Below are 23,140 nucleotides of genomic sequence, written 5' to 3' on the forward strand. Positions count from 1 at the left end.
TTATTATTATTATTATTAGATATGTATATGATGTATATATTATGTGAATATTATGAGTTGGTTCATGAAGATAAACATGGTGCCATTAAACCACAGAAGAAGAAGAGGCTGTGACAAGATGATGAAGCTTAAACAGTGAAAACTATGTTCATAACATAATGGAAATATGACACCTTATGTTTGTTTTTAATTATTATTTTGTCTTCAGTGGACATTTAAGTCTCATGCATATTAAATATGATATAAATGACTGATCCGTCTTTTAGCTCTCATTGGTTCCTACTGAAGACGTAAATCTTTAATAAACGTGTCACAAACGTATGATTTTCAGTAATTACCTTAAACTACTCGTAGGTTTTAGCAAAAGTCGCCCTAGAGTTAGGTTTGTTTGGGACTATTTTCAGCGGCGAATGAATCCACATTTGCTGCTCTTGTGAGTATTTCTGGCAGCTGTTTGGGATTGAGTCACAAAATAAACTACATTATGTTTGTTTATGGTGATGAAGGAGGAAGTTGTACAGTGCAGCGGTGTGACTCACTGATGTGTTTTTAATAGTCTCAACAATTTTATATGAATTGGAGTAGAATAAAGTAAAGACAGACTCCTCAGTATAAACTAACAACATAAAATAAATCAACATATTAGATCAAATCTGAACTCTAAAGCTTCCATGATGTTAGGATTTACTGCAGTTTTATCTCAGTGAAGCCAATTAACTGTGAAATAAGTGTATGAACCCAGGTCTACTTCTTTCTCCACCTGCCTCCTCTTGCCTTCACTCTTCTTCTCCTTCTTAAACGTTTGTTTGCTTTAGGTGGCCACGGTGTCTGAGCGCTCCAAGATCATGGAGCTGGAGAGGGAAGTGGCGGACCTGCAGCTCAGGCTCCGAGCGTCCCAGCAGAAAGAGGATGCCGTGTCTCTGTCCCAGCAACAGATGAGCAACCTCAAGGCTCAGGTTCAGTCTCAGGAGAAAAAGGTTGGTTAGTAAAAGCGTCAGAAAAACTCCCAGAGGTGGTGTTTTGTTTTCCTTTAACCACACAACTACACAATACTTCCATTATTATCATATCATTTATGGCATGATGGTGAAACTGAAAGAACTGACTGTACTTTCTATTTATAACCACTAATGTAAATAGGCATATGTTCTTGTTTAGTGTGGTTTGTTTAAGCTGTCGTGATAATAAATAATTCATGGCTCTACTCAGATGTACCGTACCGTTTCCTGTTGCATACCATATGCTCTATCTATACTGTGTGTCCGCTGCAGGTCAGCGAGCTGAGCGTCGACCTGGAGAGCAAACAGAAGGAGTTTCAGTCTGTGCAGGAAGATAAGAGCTCGCTGGAGCAGCAGCTAACCAGCCTGGTAAGTAATGGAAGAAAGTTAGTGAAGGGGGTAATATAATTAGAAATAAATAAAGCTGAGACATGCAGTTTTATGACATTCAGAAAGGGGGCGACGTTGCCAACTTTCAGACATGGAGGCTGCAACTTTTTTGGCTTCATCTACATGCTAAAATTCAGGATTTCGGGGCTTTTAAGTATTAGTTTCTGTCATGTAAAACCATTGACTGTTTATTAATATGGACAATGTGTCTTAACTTCCTGCCGCTATGCGAAAGTGAAGCCAAAATATCTCCTTTTTTGGGAGCCGCCATCTTGCTTATGTGATCTCATTTGGAGCCAGAGTCCGAGCAGTCGAGTGGCGCCGCCTAAAGGAGGTTTGAGATCGGTTTTCACAGTTGTCAATCATTATTTATTTCTTTATTTATTTTGAACATGAGAAATAAACCAAACAAAGTAGAAAAACACATCAAGAATAACAGTGTTTGAAAAGGAGTAGGAAGAAGAAGAAGTATATACTTATAAATCCCTACTCCCCTTTCTCACTACTCCTCTATTAACTCATGTAAAATTTATAACTATCCCAAATTTATTTACAACTAAAATATTCACCTGGTGACATCACACCCCCTTTTTATATCAGCAGATAACTAATTACAAACAAACTCAAAATGAGAACATGGACAAACATCAGCATGATAAGAACAATTTAAAATGACAGAAATCATCTTTGGAAAATTTTTTATTTGAGGTGAACTTTGATTTTTTTTAATTTTGGGTTCATGTCCCATCTGGTAACATGGAGGGGGGGCGGGACTTATGAGCTATACTGCAGCCAGCCACCAGGGGGCGATGGAGACGTTTAGCTTCACTTTTAGGGAGGTGTCAGATTGTTTATTTATATACAGTCAATGTGTGAAACCCTTTTCAAAAGTCCTCCTCTTCATTTTAAGCCTTTTTGAGAAAGCTACTTATTTGTGGCACAATTTTTTGCAGCCACTTCTTCTCTTCCTTCTCTTTTAGTTTTTTATTTATTTTTTGTCTTTTGATCTCCATAAATGGCGCTCTCCATCTTCTGCTCATTGATCATTTTCCCCCATAAATTCATTGATACATCCTAACCTACAGTGCATTGTAGACTGTAAACCAAACATTACTCACCCGGCCGTCAAATTAACAAATAAAACAGTCAATCATGAGACTTAACTTTCTTGGAAACAACTTTTATTTTTCCCTGATTGTACAAAGGTGCTGTCAGGTGGAAACCTTGTAACTCCATATTTTTATTTTTCAAGATTAGGAAAAGAGAACAATAATGAACAGAAAAGAAATATGGAGAAAGAGCCATTAAAACCTATCAGGGCTTGTTGTTGGCCCGTCTATAGTGAGACATACAACAATAAAACTTAAAGAGTAAAGAAATACACACAAAAGCCCCACAAAAACATAAAAAACTGAGGTGTTACAAGTATAAGAAGAAAGGTGACAATTTACTGATGCATGGAATATGATAGTGAGAGCGGTTATGAGAGTTTGGTTAATTTCTTAAATGATCTTAGACTGGTGGAATTTATAATATAATCTGGTGAAGCTATTTAAAAACTTAGAAAAAGCTGTCCTGGGAAAGGTGGGGTGGAGATGCTATTTTGGACAACGATCATAATCATCAACATCAAGAGAACGGGTTGAGCCTTTTGTCGTTTTTCTGTGGAGCCGTAAAAAAAAAAGAAGTGCACTTATTTCTTTCCTCTAATCATTGAGGGCTTCTTTCTGCTTAAGGGCCCAAATTGCCTGTAATGGTAGATTTGACCATGCACACATGCACCTTATTATGCAAACATGATGACAGATTTACAAATTGTACAAATATTGTCGCTACGTCTGTCAAGCTGTGAAATAAAGACACAAATTAAGGTAAAAAACCCCCAATTTTAATGATGAAATTCCTTGATATGAATAACATGATGACAGATTTGCAAAATTGATCTCGTGTGTAATTCAGCACATAGTCACTTTAATAAAAAAAATCAGACATCGTAATGTTTCTGTAACATTTCAAACAAGTCTGAATCAGTTCCTGTTTCTACGTCTGTAAAGTTTTGAATTAAAGACACAAATTACTGTTTAAAAAAAAGCCAATTTTCATGACAAGATTCCTTAATATGAAGCTTTTGGTTGGTTTCTTTAACCTTCGTGTCGTCCTCCAGGGTCAAATTGACCCCGTCTGTTTTGACTGTTCCTTCTTTCCTCCCTTCCTCCCTTCCTTCCTTCCTTCCTTCCTTCCTTCCTTCCTTCCTTCCTTCCTTCCTTCCTCCCTCTCTTCTTCTCTCCTTCTTTCCTTCCTCTCTCTTTCCTTCCTCCATCCCCCTTTCTTCCTTCCTTCTGTCCTTCCTTCCTCCTTCCCTCCTTCTTTCCTTCCCTCCTTCCTTCCTTCCTTCCTTCCTTCCTTCCTTTCCTTCCTTCCTCCCTTCCTCCCTCCCTCCTTTTCTCTTTCTTTCCTCCCCCCTACCTTCCTCCATTCCTTCTTTCCTCTTTCCTTCTTTCCTTCCTTCCTCCTTCTTTCTTTCCTCCGTCCTTCCTTCTTTCCTTTCCTCCCTACATCCTTCCTTCTTTCCTCCCTCCCTACTACCGTCCTTCCTTCCTTTCATTCCTCCCTTCCTTCTTTCCTTTCCTGCCTTCCTTCCTCCCTCCTTTCCTTCCTTCCTTCCTTCCTTCCTTCCCTTCCTTCCTTCCTTCTTCCTCCCTTCCTTCCTTGACTCGAGGACAACAGGAGGGTTAAGCAGGCGGTCTGTACAAATCTTGAATTTAATGAGACTGTTGGTGTATAATAATTATTGTGGGATTTTTTTTGTTCTCTCTCCCACACTGTGAATGTGAGGATGAAAATAAGAAACACAAAAATTGGCTCATTCACAGCATTTCTTGGTTAATTAGACTGATTTTACATCCTTGTGCATTAAAAGATGATTTGAATTAATTGAAAGCTTTTGCTTAACAAGGTGGAACAAGTCGCACATTCAATATCTATATATTTGATAACATTAAATTCACACCTTGTTAAATCCACATTTACAGAATAAGGTGCACTTTTGCTTAAACTGTAACTGTAGATTTTGGGAGTTTTTTTCTTCTTTTTTTTGTAAATGTGAGGTGTTTTAGCTCGTGGGCATTGTGTAAGTAGCCTCATTAAGAGAGGTATTTTATCCCCAAAAAATCTCACATATTTTCTGGAGCTAGTCATTACTCTGCCTGGTTAGCTCAAAGTAAAAGAATGTTACTATTCGAGTGATTAGCTCCGAGTCAAGCCGACGTTTTTTCTCCTTTTATTTCAGAGACAAAAGCTCGAGGAGGCCGAGGAGGAGAACAGGAAGACGATGAAGACCCAGCAAGGTAAACATAACAGATGCATGTCAGCTCTTAGTCTCTGCTTCTCTGTGTTAGGGATGAGAGTTATAATTGATGTTTTTTTTTCCCTCTCAGAACTGGATCAGGGCGTGGAGCAGTCGAAGAAAGAGCATCAAACCCTGAAAGAGGAGAGTCAGAGGAGAGAGACAGAGCTGAAAGCACAGTTAACACAGGTAGGATCACATATGCAGACAGTAACTGAGTATAATCACTTAAATACTGAGCTTAAGTGCAATTTTGAGGTGCTTATACTTTACTTGAGTATTTCCAATTCATGCAACTTCATACTTTTTAATCCACAGTGTTGAGGAGTAACTAGTTACATGTAACAGTGTAATTTAATTAGAAAATAAATTTTAATGTAATCCGTTATAGTTACAGGGGAGGTTACATCTGAAGTCAGACCTTTAAGATTTTACTCAGGAGGGTTTTTTCCTCATTTTTTAATATTTGACATGTTACTGAATACATATGTTGCTGTTTTTAATTCTTTGAAATCAATATGTTTTTATATATTTTGTAAATAAATCATGACGTGGGCTTATTTGGAGCACACATGGGCTTAAATGGAGTCACAGTACCAATTAAACCCACTTTATTCATCAAATATCTTTATTTTATATTCCAAAATCTACATGAACTAATGAATACATTTTCAAATGAGAGATAAATGTTGCTTTATAAGAAATGATCTCCCTTATAAATCATGTCAGTATCCATGAAAAACAGCTGGACTTAGATTTTGGTGCTTAATGGGAACATTTACCCTAACAGCTGAAAACATTGGTTAGAACATTAGAAAAGTCATCAAATGTAATAAGTTACATTACTTTGATGAAGTCATTGTAAAAGTTACATTACATATTACATTTTAAATAGAGTAACTAGTAATCTGTAACCTATTACATTTCCAAAGTAACTTTCATAACCCTGATAATCCAATTTATTTGATAGTTTAGTTTAGTTTATTTCAGTCATTAAACTCAAATACACACATATAAATAAAGTTAATAATATGTCCTTGTTTTCTTCATCTCCCTTTGAAATATTGACAAATGAAAAGGGGGAGAAAATAGAATAAATAATAATAATAATGTAGTAGGGATGGGATCTAATGTCCTATTCTTGATGCCATGATTCAATTCTTGATGAAAACCTATTTTTTGACTGAGTGTATAAAAAGCTGGTCATTATATTAAGCTTAAATAACCTTAATGATGGTCAATATTTGACCAGCTGAAAAGAAAGCAGAGAAAAGTGTGTGAGCGTACGCAGCTTCTTGTTTTAAATTTTAAAAAAGTGAACTGCTCTCATTTGGAAGCATCTTACCGTCTTTTCCCAGCATGAGATTAATAAAATCAAAGTGTCATTTACTGACTAATTAAACAGTTTAAATGTTTCTTTGTAAAAAACAGATGTTGGTGTTTGTTTTATGGAGTGAGAAGATAAAAGTAGTCAGCTGTGTATTTTATTACTGTTGTGTCTCCAGCAGTGTAGCGGAGCGTCTTTGTTGCTCCATCGTCTCTGTCGGAGCTTCAGAAATGAAACAGAAATAGACTCAAGTTATTTTCTTCGCCCCGCTAGAGTCGGATAAAGTTTTGTAAAGTGCTGCAGTATTTGTGGCAATTACTCGTTAGTGCCGAAGCTCCAGATAAGTTCACTCATATGAACAATAATAGAGGTTTTCCTTGCTGTAATCATTCCTTCTGTTCATACTGGATATTAAAATATAATTTTCTAGTGTGTTTTTCAGTGTAACTGATGAAAAAACAAGAAGAGTTACAGACTTTAAGTTTCTCTGTTGAGCTGAGGTGGAAGTACAGCAGCTAAAAGAGGGGATTTGGTACTAAAAAGACTGTAACTTTGTAAGATATCGATTTGATTTGACAATATTACATTTTTTCTGCATTTTAAATGTGATGATTTATAAATTCCATTTATAAATTTATAAATTTTACTATAATACTGCATACTACATCACTCATAATACTGCAGTACTTTTACTGTAATACTGCATACTACATCACTCATAATACTGCAGTACTTTTACTGTAATACTGCATACTACATCACTCATAATACTGCAGTACTTTTACTGTAATTTACTGTTGTCCTCCCACTATAATAAAGCCATAGAGCTGATGTTTCTCATTCTTGTGCCTCGGTTTGCAGCTAACAGTCTAATAACACCAGATGTGGATGATAAATCGGCGTGTTGGCATTTGCTGATTCCCACTTAGATAGCTCAAGTCTGCTTCTGGCTGTCAACACTTTCCAACAAAATGATTAGTGGTATACTGGAAAAGGAAATGGGGGGAAAAATATAGTTATCTAAAATGTTTTAAATGTCACAACTAAATGATTTGCCCTTTAAGTCGCCTTTCCTTTTATAAACCTGCCTTTATTTTTAATCTTCCCTTCTTTTTTTTTCTCCAGCGTGCTTTCATTCATACTTACAGAAGCTCTCCCAGTGCAGCTGTGCCTTCAGGCTGATGTGATGTTGTTAAAACATTACTAACACACACATGCACACATTGCTCGCTCCCGCCGGGGTTTAATACATCTATTCAGAGAGAGCTCGTCTTCTTTATTTTCATTCAAGCTTAACAGTTTTGAAATAGTCGATCTTCATGACATTTCATGGGTAATTAGATAGTTTATAGTAGTGAAATGACAGGAAACAGTACGCCTGGGTATACTGCTTAATAATTACCTCGTAAAACTTTAATACTTTTACATATCAACCTGAAGTTTGGCACATTTGTGGATGAGAAGTGTGGGAATCAGGAAATATTAAGATGAGAATTTAAGGTTTTATAGTTCAAGTAGAAGTTTATTATTTTACTAGGTTCATTGTAAAAAACATAAAAATGTAAGTGCGTTTTTTTTAAAAAAGAAAAGAGTGAATTAAATGTCTGTAATTTTGCGGAGAGTTATAAATTCAGTAATTTAAGCTTATATATTTAACAATTTAAGTGCCCTCTTTATTATAAGCCATTAACCATGGTTCTGTGAGGTTTATATGAGGAGTTATTAAGCATTAAATAGAAGTGTGTAAAATCAGGTGGTGATTGGCTCAGAACTGCTACAGCAGAAAGGGCCAGCGGTGAGTTAAATGGTATAAATAAAAATCTGTTAACAAGATGTGTTAGTGTTGTTAAAAAGTGAAACATTACAAACATAAAACTGCAATAATCTATATAATATCCGAAATATCTACAATGAGCTGATGAGCTGCACCGAGAGGAGAAACGTCAGCCGGCCTGATTTATCTGTCCGACTTTATTTTGTTTGCAATGAATAGAAGCTGTAGGTACTTTTAAATACTGCTGATAAAGATATTGTATTATTTGCCCAAAAAAAAACCAAAAACGACTACAAGTATAATATAGCACATTAAAGATCATATTATCGTTGTCCTCTTTATGTTAACTGTGTAATAACATGTAGGATGTTTAAAAAATAGTTACAAAACAATAAACCAACATATGTTATTATGAGTTACGAGTATACAGATAGACTAATTTAACCAGAGTACAGGAACTAGTGTGTTTTTAACCCTTTGTAGGTCACCCCAAGAAAATGCTATTTTAAAATGTGCTTTTCCTGCCTCTTTGAGGCCATGACAACATAAAATATGGATTTCTTCCCCCCTCATTGACCCTACATTTAATGTTTTACAGACCTCTACATACCTCATTTGTTCAAAACTTAAAAAAAAAAAAAACATGTTAGAGACTCATTCTGTTCGTGTACAAGATTAAAAAAATGAAACTCGACTTCAAAAATTGTCTCCAGCAGGATATCTGATGTCAGCAGTGATTTGTGTTATTCTTCCTTTATACACTAAAGCACAACCTGTATATATAGCAACCATAGAACAACCTGTATCTATAGCAACCATAACACAATCTGATGGTCTCTCTGTGCATTACATACATCATACAAGTGGTAAAGATTGACCTAAAAAGTTAAATGGGTTAAATAGATTTTAGTTTTTGACCTGATATCATGACACAAAGTGACTTCTACAAAACGGTTGATAGTGTCGAGCTTTTGAAGTTTTTCTTTTTTGCAAGCCAATCTATAAACTGTATCCTACATAATCAAAACAATTGGTCATGCATAATAATTAATACCTTTACCTTGCATGTTAACTCTTATGTGTGTGTCCCTTGTGTGTGTGTGCCGTTACACATATTTAAGGGTGTTTTTTGAAGCTACACGAACGCTGCGGTTCTGCTCATTTAGTATTTATGCTTTTATATTTCCAGCCGACTGCTTTAGCACATGTCAGACGTCTAAATGGAGCGGTAAACAAGAACAGAGAGAGAGAGGACTTCAACAGCAGTGAAAGCACAGAGTCCACTCTTTTTAACTGCTTTTACATTTCTGGGGAAAAAAAGAAAAGACTTTGAGGGGAATTGAACAGTTTGCAGTTATAAGCGAGCGTTTTGTCCTCTTTTCCCCCTAAAGCCAGCGCTCTCATACTTTCACTCTCGCTTCATTGAACTCATTATAAATGGATGCAAAAATGAAACAGCTGAAGAGTCATGAGGATGAGTCAGTAAAGAGCTGCTTTTCTTAATGACCTCTTATATCTTTGTGGTCTATTTATGGAATACTGTTTCTTGTTTTAGTGCCACTGCTTTCCTTTCTGGTTTGGGTCTTACAGTATTCACATTAAATATCTGATTAAGGCTGCTCTAATCAATAGTTTTATATTAATCATGGGTGAAATACTTATGTAGAATGTAAAATAAGTTGCTCTTAGTGAGAAATCTGCAGACTTTTGACTTGATTCTGCAGTTATAGTGAGTTTCAGCTCATTTTTTAGCTGTCCGGCTGCAACTTTACTGTTTCATTTAACTCTCAGCGCTTTCATAGCGTCATTTTCAGAGAAAAAGCATACAGACAAAGTTAGTTGTAGATTAGCTGGTGAACATAGTGGAGCATTTAGCAGCTAAAGAGCCAGATATTTCCCTCAGGAGTTGGTAGAGAGTTAAAAAACAGAGCTAAAAAAGAGTGAAAATTGGACTTACATTCAGCAGATGGACAGAAACACGATTCCACATGAATCATAATGTTGATCTGTAACTGCTGGATGTGGAAATGAATGATTGTTTCAACATATCAACTTAAAAGGTGATGATATGTCTTGTTTCTGCTGCCCCCAAGTGGCCAAAAAAGTCAGATAATGCAGATTTTAAATGACTGCTACATACATTTTTACAGCTTTTACATTGAAATAATAATGACATTTTATAGAATTGGCTGTTAAAAGATGATTCAGGAGCCAAATGTCGTGTTTATTTGCAGCTAAACTAGAACTGACAACTGGATAAGACCGGTCTTAGTAGATCAGTGGTTCCCAGCTGGTTTATCCTCAGTTCATCCCCTAAGACTTCAGCTCACTGTCCAAACATTAACCACATTAACCCCCCACTCATCCATCCATTCTGCCAGTCAGTGGATTCAAACCCATACAACTTCCTGTCATGAGGAGAGTAAAATAAATATAACTTTAAATGTACAATTTAGGCTTAAAGATCAATAAAGTAAGACTGCAGAAGGAGAAGCAATGCAATCTGACTGCAGTCACATCATATTCAGGATTTTAACAGCAGAGCATTTAACCCCGTCTGTTTTGACTGTTCCTTCTTTCCTCCCTTCCTTCCTTCCGTCTGTCCTTCCTCTCCTTTTCCTCCCTTCCTTCCTTCCCTCTTACCTTCCTCTCTCTTTCCTCCCTTCATTTCCATCCTCCCTTCCTCCCTCCCTCTTTCTCTCTTTCTTTCCTCCCCCTACCTTCCTCCCTTCCTTTCTCCCTCCTTCCTTCTTTCCTCCCTACCTCCTTCCTTCCTCCTTTCCTCCGTCCTTCCTTCCTTTCCTTCCTCCCTTCCTTCTTTTCTTTCCTCCCTTCCTTCCCTCCTTCCTTCCTTCCTCCCTCCTTTCCTTCCTTCTTCCTTCTTCCCTTCCTTCCTTCCTTCCTTCCTCCCTCCTTTCCTTCCTTCTTCCTCCCTTCCATCCTTCCTTCCTCCCTCCCATCCTTCCTTCCTTGACTCGAGGACAACAGTAAACGGTAAACAGGCTGAATACAAATAACATGATAATATAACAGCTGCTAATGAAGTTGTTTTCAGGCTGGATGTTAATGTTAAGTACGTCCACTAATTCACGGCATAAACAAACACTGTGGGTTTGTTTTTAGGGTTTTTTGTGACAATGTTGACCTAAATGCTCGTGACCTACTCACAATAAACCGGCGTATTGCTGCAGTTAGACAACACACTGAAATATGATGAAACTCCAGAGCGGGGTTTTTATCTGTGACAGTAAAAGAACAAAAAAGCCTGCAGATACGAGACAATTTATCATATCAAAACACACAAAACACTCAAAACCAGAGAGGAACACATGAATAATATATCATGCTTTGTTTTAGAAAAGTACTTCATGATATCAGCGTTGAATGTTTGGTTTTTCCTGTGATCCATAAATAACAATTTCATGACAATAAAAAATTATTTAAAGCTGAAAATGAATAATTTGGACAGCGTGTTTTGTCGAGATTCTTTCTCAAGATAACGGAACAGCTGTTTTTGGTTCTCAGGAGGGAAAAAGCTGCAATTAATCATATTACAGTACTACAGTATTTATAAATAGCATACAACATGAAGTTAAAAGTTATTAATGTGTTTGTTCTGTTGATGTTTTTACAGAAAACTGAAGAGTCGGAGAGGACGGCGCTGTCGCTTGAGCAGCTGACCAATGTGAATAAAGCACTGGAGACAAAGGTGAGCAGGAAGTTATGGTCTGTCTACAACAGAAAATACATACATTAAGCTACAGTTTATTACTTGGTCTTCTTGCTTTTAATGTAAGCTGCAAACTCACAAGCTAAATGAATAGCTCACAGTCCAAATATTAGCAGGTAGCAACTTAAAAAGTAAGTTTTAATTTAGTTTAATCCAGTCGTGGCACTTCTGCTGGTGTATTTTTTCGGTTTTCAAGGTTCAAGATTCAAGTTTCAAGGATGTTTATTGTCATTCCAGCCATTTAGATACACGGAAGAAAACGAAATCCAGTACTAAAAAATAAAAACATGGAATCAAATAATTAACATCTATATAATAAGACATAATAAGTCAATAAATAAACAAAATCTTACTGGCTGAGAGACATTATTACAGAATGTTAGACCTGTCACAAAAACTGTCTCAGAATATTATTGTCATTTGAAGACCACTGATATAATGATAATATAATAGTATAATAATGTAAGGGGGATTGGAGAGTGGGCGCTACTCTTCTGTAAAAACACAGACTGCCATTATGGTTGGGGACAGAATTATTTACCTTTAATTCTTCTGCAGTCTCCACTCAGGACGAACACAGTAAGGAATGGAGGACACTACTCACTTAGCCAATGTGACATGAATAGTCTCTTAGCTGCTAGGATAAGTCCATATATAGACATGATGATGTTGATAATTACGTTATTGTACGATAAGTGGATAATGTTATTATTATGACAGGATTTTAATGTAACCTGTAGCAGTTATATCTTGATGGTAACAAGTTGTAGATAAACACAATATTTAATCCAGTCGTGGCTCTTTTGCACGTGTAGTTTTTGGTTTTCTAAGGATCCTTATTGTCATTCCAGCCATGTAGATACATACAAGAGAACAAAATACAGTACTCAGGTCCTGGTAATCATAAAAATACAACTATTAAATAGAATAAAATAAAGAACATGTTTATTTTACCTCAAAAGACCACTGAAGAGGAATTCTCATTTACAATGATGTCGAGAAACAACAACAACAACACAAAACAATATTAGGAAGGTAAATAAAAGAAAATAGATACGATTAAAGTGGAGTTAAAACACATTTGCAATCAATTAAAACAAGATCTGAAATAAGGCCTTTAAACAAGCTATAGAGGCGGTTAAGAAACTAATTTTAAGGCCTGTTGCACATAGTTCCGAGAGAAACATTTACACACTATAAGATATATAATAAGTTAAGAAATAAATAAGTCAAACAGTGAAATGTTATGGACTGAGAGAGATTGAGGAATATAATAATATGGTTAAAAGCAGCAGCAGTTGATTGCATGTCAGAGTCAGTCACTCCAAGCTCTTTAAATGAAGAGTTTTGCTTTTATCGCAGCTAATCCAAAGCTTTGTGTACACATGCATGCTTGTAAGTGTGTGTCTGTGTGTGTCTATGTGTGTGTGTGTGTGTGTGTGTGTGTGTGTGTGTGTGTGTGTGTGTGTGTGTGTCTGTGTGTCTGTGTGTGTGTGACTGTGTGTGTGTGGGACTTGCACATGCTCGCACAGACGTTTATAGCATTTGTTGCCTGCAGGGTTTTTATATTGCATATTCATATCAGGATTCCCACGCTGACTGCCTGTGACGGTGCAAGTCCCTGCTGTCATAGCATTAAAAATCAGCCAGCCGTGAAATACTGCGAGCCATCTCTCTCTCTCTCTCTCTCTGATCTTCCCCGTCTCTCGCCACCATCTGTAACTGGATATTTTATTGTTTCATACTCCTCGTGCTCCCGTGCCGTTCCTCTATTCGCCGTCCGGCTGCAGCTCTCTGGTTCCCCTCCCGCTCACTCGCTTTACTTTCATCCTCTCTGTGACATCACTCTGATTTCCTGCCTGCTCCAGATGGTCAGCCTCATGACGGAGAGAGAGATAGAAAGAGAGAGAAAGAGGAGGAGAAGGAGATTAACGCGGGAGATACAGACAGAGCATAAAACGTGCTTTCTGTTATTCCAGAAAGCTTTTTAATGTGCATGATTTCAGGGACTCATGACAGGTGCACACAGTTATGACAATATGAAGCTTCAGTCGTCCAAATGAGTCAAATCTTCATTTTCTATGTTTCAACGTTACAGTGCTTTTAGTGCCAAAGTCCCTCTTTTTGTTACTATACTTCCACCACAGCTCAACAGAAAGAAACACTGTCCGAGGGAACACAAACATGTTATGCATATACTGTACATAATTCAGACTTCGATAAGTTTGATCATAGTTACCATAGAAACAACTCCCTACAGACTGGCCTGGTCTAGGTCAAAGTAGGCTTAAAGGGCAGGTTTACAGTTTTCAAGTCTTAAAACAACAAGTAGGAGACCAAATGAACATTAAAACCTGTTTTTCTTGCTGTAATCATTCCTCCTGTTCATATTGACCATTAGAAGATCCCTTCATAATGCACTTACAATGGAAGTGATGGAGGTTTTGTTTTAGTTTAATTTTTATTTCAAACATTTTAACCCTTTCATGGTTGAATTATTATAACCTCAGTCAGGACTGTTTTTATTTCTCTTTGAACTTCTCAGTTGAACTTCTTTTTTTCCCATCAAATTACATTACATTACATTATAATAACATAAATCTTACTGTAGATGAAGTGGTAGTGTATGAGATGATGTACTAGTGTCCACTGTGGTGACTGAAGTGCAGCTATACCATTAAAATCCATCATCATGCATATACATAACAAAACATATTTTGAGTCGCTGCCCATTGTAGAGACCACTATGCATGAAAAGGTTAAAAGAAAGAAAATAATATATGCAAGTTGGTGGTTAAAGGACTGTACTTATAAAGCACTTTTCTAGTCTTTTTGACCACTCAAAGCGCTTTTACACTACATGTCTCATTCACCCATTCACACACACGCACAAACCATACAGGGTGCCAACCTGTTCATCAGGAGGAAGTCTAACATTAGCAGGCACATTCACACACCGTTGGCTCACCTATCGGGAGCAATCTGGGGTTAAGTATTTTACTTAACCGAGGACACTAGAGGAGCCTGCAGCCGCCTCTTAAGCAACAAGATTACAATATATAAGCAAGAAAACAAACAAAGAAAATCATCAGCAGTCATTTATAGAAAAAATCCAGTAAATAAATTAATGAAATAATCCAAATAAATAATTCAAATAAACTATTCCATGTTCAAAAAATGAATAGGAAGAGGCAAAAAAAGGTATTTAAAAGTCTATCTGATGCTAATGTTAAGCTTCAGCAGTCAAAAAGAGAGAATACTGTGTTTTAGAGAGTAACATGTCTTTTACTGACTGTCCCTTCACTGCAGCTCAACTGTCCAAAGGGAATATTTCTTTAAAAAAAAGGGAATTTTATTCCAGTTTTACACTTTGGAAGTTCTCCACTTTATTCGACTATCTTGTGAAACTAGTGAAGCCTCATTTAAAATTCAGATAAACTGTGAATACATTTGCACAAAATGAGGACTGTGGATTTTGTCCTCCCATCACTTACTTATCTTCTCACTGTCAGGATGAACAGGAGGAACGAAAAAAACTTTTGTTTTAAAACACACTTTAAAATATTGTGCATTTGCCCTTTAAAATGTAAATTAAACAATGCAAGAGGTGCACCTTGTTCATTGATGCAAACTGGGACTCCAGCCTACTGCGTTTGGTATAAATACATAATAATATTTGTGTTTGGGGCAGAATGAGTCACATCTACAAACTCCAGCTCACAGTATTTAACCCCTTACATAATGTTCAAGGTCAGATTTGACCTATTATTTTACATTTGACAGCTGTAAAAACACATTTCTTTAGTGGACTTTTCTTAATGTGACCCCGAATACGCCAAAAAAAGGCATCATATTTTCATTTTTGTTCAGCTGATACACATTGTTGTATGTGCAAATGTGTTGTATTCTTCATATTCTATCCAATGATCTCATGGACCATAAAATAATGATTGTGAATGTCTTTTTTTCCATAGATAAACTCACTGTATTTGCTCTCTGACAGCTTCATTAAGGAGTAATCAAACATTTATTAATAACTAATGGGGGGATTTATGAATGTGAGACTAATTATGAGTCAGAATAATGACAATATTTAAAGTGTTAATGGATATTCATCTTATTTTAAATGCACATGCAAAGAAAGAGGGTCGGTAAAATGTTTAAATGAATGTTTTTATAACTACAGAGAGAGAGAGAGAGAGAGAGAGAGAAATAGAAAGAGGGAGAGGGAGAGAGAGAGAGAGAGATGACCACTTGTGCCCCCCTTGGGGTATTTTATGCTTTTATTATGCAGTGACATTTGCAGGATGATAGGAAGCAAGGGAAGAGAGGGAGAGAGAGAGAGAGAGAGAGAGAGAGAGAGAAACGGGCCGGTAAGCTAGTAGAGTACACTGAACTATTTCCAATTCATAATATTCTGGATCACTTTATGAAAAGTGGTCAGAAGTTAAAAGACGTGTTTAACTTCTCTTTATGAAATGTAAAAATGTGTCAAATTTGACCTTAAAGAGAATGTAATAGTGAAGCAAAAAAAAAAAAAAATTCTGACTCCAGCTTTTCAAATGTGAATACTTTCCTGGGGTTTTTGTCCTTTTTGACAGTAAACTGAGCATCTTTTTTATTTTTTTTATTTACCATTTTTCAACAACATAACAGCTTTGTAATACAGTCAATATGAAATACCACAATACAGATGATTGCATGTTGTTCATCCATCCCACTTTCCCACTGAGCCATACATGAATAGTGCAAATGTAAAATTATATCATAAGCCAATGACTAGGAAACTAAGCACAGAAACAAAACAAAAAGACATAAACAAAAAGAATAACAAACAAACAACACAAAAGCAAAACAGTACAGATAAAGCAGTAATTAATAGAAATACACACATTTAAAACCTATAATACATGGTTATGTAGATCATATGTTAATCGTGGCTGTCCGTAGCCCTCTGTGTTGTGATTTGAGTTCAGTTACAGGAGAGCTCACAGTTTTAGTGTTTCCATGTAAGTCAGAAACGGCTGCCATGCCTTATAAAATGTATCTACAGAGCCACCCAGCATACATCTTATTTTCTCCAGGTGTATGAACCTTATAAGTCCACTAACCTGCTGAACATGTATGTGAGAGAGGAGAGGCCTCCCGTTTGTAAACTGAGTATCATTTTTATCATTCGAGGACGTCATCATGAGTTTTGAGCAACATTGATCAACATTTTGCACTATATTCTGACGTTTTATTGACCAAACAACTGATGGATTAATTGATAAAATAACTGACAGATCAATTGATAATGAAAATATATAGAAACTATATTTGGAATTAACGATCAGCCAGAAGACACAGTTTGAATATGAACTTATCTTCTGGAAAATTTAAATAGTTTTTCCGCTAATTTCTGACCTTTCACCAAGCGAAAAATTGATTTATTATATTATTGAAATATTAAACAATAATAAAAAAGCATATAACTTATACTGTATATATAGCTGTTTTTTTTATTAGTATAACATTAAAAAAGCAGTTGTCATTGATGTGAAAACACTGTGAATGAAAGGCTGTTAGAGGAGCGTTGGGAGAGTGAGGAGGGAGGAGCTGACTCTGACTTACATAATAGAAGTGCTCTGCTTCTTTAACCCGACTGTGTAAGAGAGGCAGAGAGAGAGAGAGGGAGGGAGGGAAGCTGCTCAGGCGACACGCTCTCCATTTCCCTCTCGCTGCTTGTGCACAGCGGGGGATCAGAGCGAGAGAGAGAGAGAGAGAGAGAGAGAGAACTGATGGTTTATTGATGCCCAGCTTGTATTGGGTCTGTGTGCATGTTATAGATAGAGGGAGAGGAGCTGGCAACAGAGACAGAAAAAGAAACAAGCTACAACACTGCTCTGGTTTAGCAGGTTTGTTGATATATCCGACAGCCAGTCAGTCAGCTGTGTAGGTATGGACATAGCTGCTCTGCATCAGGGTTACTCCAGCAGTATCTACTCTCCTCGCTACCAGGTAGGATCATCTGTGTGTAGTGCAGCCAGAACAATAAAAAACATTATAACATATCTGCAGGCAGAAAGACTTGATTATATTCTCTTAACGAGGCTTTCTCTCATGCTCCACTTGCTCTAATTAGCTCTTATAAGATTTGCTGCTTCTCTCTGTGTTGATGTCAGATGTCATGTTTTAGTCATGCAGTAACTCGTGTGCTGGATATTTTTTAATGTATGCATGTGCACGTGTGTGTGTGTGTGTGTGTGTGTTATTTTGTGTGTGTGTCTCAGAGGTGTAAATGGGTACTGATATGGTTTTTAAAAAGTCAGAAACTCACATGCAGCAGAAACGTAGCAAAAACACAGTGAATGACACTTAAATATGTGTTAAAGTGCAAATAGAGACAGTCTTCTTAATTTAAACATAATGCCGTTTTAATCAAAAGCAAGTCATTCTTGTCTGTCCTAATTAATTATAAATTTGTGTTATTATAAAATCTGCTGTGCACGTGTATCGTGTATGTTATTGTGTGTGTCTCAGAGGTGAAAATGGATCTTGACATGCACGACTCACATGCACTGAAGGTCGCAAAAATGGCGCAAAAGCACAGTTAATGGCACTTAATAATGTGTTAAACTGCAAACAGAAACAGTCTATTTAATTTAAACGTGATGCCAGTTTAAACAAAGGCATTGATTTTTAAAGTAATTCTAATTAACCAATAATTAATGCTATTATAAAAGCTGCTGTGCATGTGTATGTTGTATGTTATTGTGTGTGTCTCAGAGGTGAAAATTAATACTCACCTGCAGCAGAAATGAAGCAGAAACAAGGACAATAACACTTAAAAATGTTTTAAAGTGCAACATTTTTATTTATTTATATTTATACCTGATGCCACTTTCAGCAGAAGCATTGATTTTTAAAGTCATTCTTCTCTGTCCTAATTAATTATTGATTATTGCTATTTTAAAAATCTGCTGATATCACTGCGCTGCACGTGTTTTTTTTTATAAAAAGTAGTTTGAACTCTCAAAAGAGATTTCTGCACTTTTTTTCTTTTTTAAAAAATCATCTCAGGTGAATGAGAACAGAAAGTTTGCCTGAGGTGAAGCTGGAGGAGCTGATGTCTCTCCCCAGGGGAGGGAGGGGTTTATTTTTAGTTTCACATTGTTTTAACCTCAAACTGCTGAGTCTGCTGAGTCATGACAGATATCAATGCAGTGTGTGTTTTTAAGTGTTACCTGTAGTTTCACCCCGAGTGACCCAGAATTACTCCTGTAGCAGAGGAACTTTGACTCGGACGCACTTCAATCTTTGTCGAACAGATTTTCAACATTACAACAATTATAATAACAAACAGAAAATTAAAGCTGCGAGCAGCGTTGGGCGGGACCTCGCCCCCTTGCGCACGTCGGGCCGCGGCGAAGCGGAAAGGTTTCCGTCAGGTGCATTTTGATGCATTCAGACCCGGGCATTTATTGGACACTGCAATAAGTAGATATACGTTACACACACTCTCTCTCTCTGTCTGTGTAGACATTTAGACTTAGCCACTGAAATGAACTGCCACTGTGATGAGTCAAACAGGAGAGGAACTTATTTCCAGTGAAACCTGTAGATATGTTTGTAGTTCATGCTCATGTAATTCGTGTTTGATCTAGACTTTGCCAGCAATGTCAGTGAAATAGTTGACAGACTGCACAGATATCTAAAATCATAATAATACAGTCAATAAACTTGAACTAGCATCAAAAAACTTCCTTATCAGGTATCATGACAAGTTTTCTCCACTGGGTGGCACACTAAGACCACAAATGAACCTGGCTCAGCCAACTGCATACACACACACACACACAGTCGTTGCCATGGTAGTTAACGACTGCAGAGCATTGGCAGACAGAATGGAGATGTGGGATTGAATGGGAGAGGAACAGGGTGCACATGTGTGTCCGCAGATCAAAACGTGTAAAACATAGCCGGACCAAATTACACACATCTATAGATGAGACTTGTGGCTACATTTCGCTGTTTGAATGAAGTCTATAGCTGAAAGTATGAAGGAATAATATATATATTTTGAAAAAGCCTGAAAAATCGTCCAAAATCATACATTTAAAGGCAAACTGTGCACTTCCTGTTGGATTTAGATCAGTGGTGTCAGCGTGTGATTTGTAGGTCTTGATAAGACAAACAATTGAGTTTTGGTTTGATCTTTCTACGACATTCCTATCAGGCGTAGTGGCCGTTTTACTGTTTCTAGGTGGCGCTAGAGAGTTCGATGTTGTTTGTTTTTCCATTTTATTGAACTTATGGCCAGACCTGATGTGCATTCCACATTTGGTGAGTTTTGGAGCAGGTTTAGGGGGTCAAATTAAGGCGCAAAGAGGCGGTTGAAGAAACATAATAATAAATGGCACATTAAGACCACAAATGAACCTGGCTGAGCCAGCTGCATACACACACACACACACACAGTCGTTGCCATGGTAGTTAAGGACTGGAGCGCATGAGAACAGAGCATGGGCAGACAGAATGGAGATTTGGGATTGAATGGGAGAGGAACAGGGTGCACATTTGGGGCTGCAGATCAAAAAGTATAAAACATAGCCAGACCAAATTACACACATCTATAGATGACACTTGTGGCTACATTTTGACGTTTGAATGGAGTCTGTAACTGAAAGCATGCAGGAATAATATATATATTTGGAAAAGCCTGAAAAATCGTTGAAGATCCCACATGTAACGGCAAATTGTGCACTTCCTGTTGGATTTAGGTCAGGGGTGTCAGCGCATGATTTGTAGGTCTTGATAAGACAAAAAAATTGAGTTTTGGTTTGATCTTTCTACGACATTCCTATCAGGCGTAGTGGCCGTTTTAGTGTTTCTAGGTGGCGCTAGAGAGTTCGACGTTGTTTGTTTTTCCATTTTATCGAATTTTTCACCAGACCTGATGTGCGTTCCGAATTTGGTGAGTTTTGGAGCAGGTTTAGGGGGTCAAATTAAGGCGCAAAGTGTTGATAGAATAATAAAAAACGATACAAATTCAATAGGGTCCTTGCCTTTCGGCTCGGTCCCTAATGACCCTTTTTTAAGATGTTCATTCACATTTTTCCATCATTCTTTGTGTTGAAACTTCCAGTAAAGCTGAAACAATAAGTTGTTTTATCGATTATTCAATTGACAGATATTTTTGATGATCTATTTTATCATTTAAGTAATGTTTTAAGATAAATTTTACTTGTTCAAGCTTCTAAAAGGAGAAGTATTTGTTGGTTTCTGAATCTTTTTGGGTTTCAGATATAACAAAATATTAAAGAATATCTGTGTGTCCAGATAAACTGTGATGTGCATTTTTTTGTATTTTAATGGCCAGTTTTCAGTAGATGAAACGATTAATGGCTTTATTAAGGACATAATTGGCAGACTATTTGATAATGATGATATTTATTAGTTGCAGCTCTAGTTTATTGTGTGTAGAACAGAAAAAAAGTTTACAGCCTGCAGACTCTGACGTGAGACTGTTTAATGAGAAAGCTTCCACCTCTGCTTATCTACGTCACTACAGTTTAAATATTCTTTCTGACTACTTTTTTTATCGATTAGTCTGCTGATTATTCTCTCAATGAATCATTTGGCCTTTTATAACATCAAAAAACAGTTTTAAAAAAGCCTCTTACAGTTTCCTAGAGCCCATAATGAGTCTTTAAATGTCTTGTTTTGTCCAGCCATCACTCTAAAACCCAAAATATTCAATTTACTAAGTCAAGACAAGAACAAACAGCAGATTTTCACATTTGAGATCCTTAATAATGAGTTTGTTTGGATTTTCGATCATAATAATTGCCAGTTAATTTCCAGTCAATCGTCGCAGCTCTTATTTCTGACCCTCTTTCTTTTGTTTCTCCGTCCAGCTCGAGGCTTTAAAACAGCAGAACTCCAAATACCAGGAGGAGCTCAGTCTGACGAAGGAGCGCAGCAGCTCAGAGAACCAGCGCATCGGAGTCGTCTGCAAGGAAATGTGAGTGTTTGTCGTAAAACAAATGTGTGTTTTTTCCTGACTGGTTTCTCGTCTGAAGGTGACCCACAGTCAGCTAAGTTCATGAGCCTGCTGTGGTGAGTGTGTCCTGAGGGGAGACGAGGGGGAGAGGGGGGGGGTGGCATTGATGAGTTAAAAGCCTGTATTATCGAGCCCTAATTCGACACAAATGGGAGGATGTGGGTGGATTTAATTGACTTTAAACAATATGAAACATGTAAAAAATTTCTTTATTGGTGTAACACAGAAATGTCAAGTATGTCATTAAGGCGGATCCGGCTCCGTGTTACTAAATATGGTGTGAATTGTTGTAAAAAGGGCATAATTAGCCGGAGGATGAGACTGAGAGTGATGCTTGGATATGATGCTGGAGTGGAGAACAACAGCCGTAATCACTTTGGAAAAAAACAAAAACCTTTCATGTGAATATTTACACACCACAGTGTTTAAAAGCTGTAGATTCTTAACTACAACATGTATATTTCTGCTTTAATGAACATTTTCTATTGCATGTTATAGTTTTTAGAGTTTTCAATGAAGTGATTTAATGAAGAGTTTACCTCAAGTCCCACTGTTTACAATATATAATCAGTATATAAACGTTTGATAAATGGTTTATAACACACTATAATGAATGTATAATATCAATAATTAGTGGTTAAATAACTGTTAATAATATACAATATGTTTATGTAGGAGAAGTTATAATTGCTGACACATTATTTATGATTTCAGGCTGCAACAAACTATTATTTTACATCATCATAATTGTGAAAAAATGCCATTAACAACTCCTAAGAGGCTGCGATGATTCTTTAAAGTCCTAAAGAGTTTTAATTTACTGTCACATATGACAAAAAAAAGCAGCAAATCCTCCTATTTAACAAGCTGAGAATAGATAATATTTGGCCTTTTTGCTTGAAAAATTACAGAAACTGTTATTCAATAATCAAAATAGTTGCTCATTAATTGACAAATGGCTGCAGCTCCACATTAATTTACATTTAAAAATGGACTCATGACTGTTTACACAATACATTATATTGTGTTATAAACCGTATTTATATAAGACATCTTTAAATACTGCTTATAAATGCTCAATAGTGGGACTTATAATGAAGTGTTACTGATGTACTGTCGCTGGTTTCCATTCTGCAAAGATTCAGCATTCAGGATGAGACTCAATTAGCAAACATTAAGTCTGCATTATTTTATTATCATTGTGTAGTTATCCAGATTCATTAGAAAAGTATTTATTTATAAAGCGCCAAATCACAACAAAAGTCATCTCAAGGCACTTTACACATAGAGCTTTCATTTAATTTAAAGAGACCCAACATTCCCGCGTGTGAGCAAGCACTTTGTGACAGTGTGCCGGAAGAAACCTTAGGCTCTACTTCATAATGTTAATCTAACTTTCACAGCAATGAATGAATTAAGATTAAAAGTCTCAGCTGGCGTGTGTTTGCAGGCAACAATTAACGTGAGCTTAAAAGTTTTAAAGTGGCTTCATGTGCAGCACGTGTTTCCTGCTTGTGTTTTTTATTCTTC

At 36.7% G+C, this 23,140-nt stretch overlaps 1 protein-coding gene across 1 annotated transcript in view; it reads left to right on the forward strand.

The window, feature by feature from the left end:
* The window catches only part of clip1b (CAP-GLY domain containing linker protein 1b), a 52,964-nt gene that overhangs the window by 12,160 nt on the left and 17,664 nt on the right, over positions 1-23,140 (forward strand). Inside the window, exons 10-15 of the mRNA XM_062434592.1 lie at positions 816-977; positions 1,272-1,367; positions 4,678-4,735; positions 4,826-4,923; positions 11,470-11,544; positions 21,465-21,571. Of these exons, the coding sequence (XP_062290576.1) occupies positions 816-977; positions 1,272-1,367; positions 4,678-4,735; positions 4,826-4,923; positions 11,470-11,544; positions 21,465-21,571 (596 nt within the window). The remainder of the gene's footprint in view (positions 1-815; positions 978-1,271; positions 1,368-4,677; positions 4,736-4,825; positions 4,924-11,469; positions 11,545-21,464; positions 21,572-23,140) is intronic.

Source organism: Scomber scombrus, chromosome 15 (assembly GCF_963691925.1).
Source record: "Scomber scombrus chromosome 15, fScoSco1.1, whole genome shotgun sequence".
Lineage (NCBI taxonomy): Eukaryota > Metazoa > Chordata > Actinopteri > Scombriformes > Scombridae > Scomber > Scomber scombrus.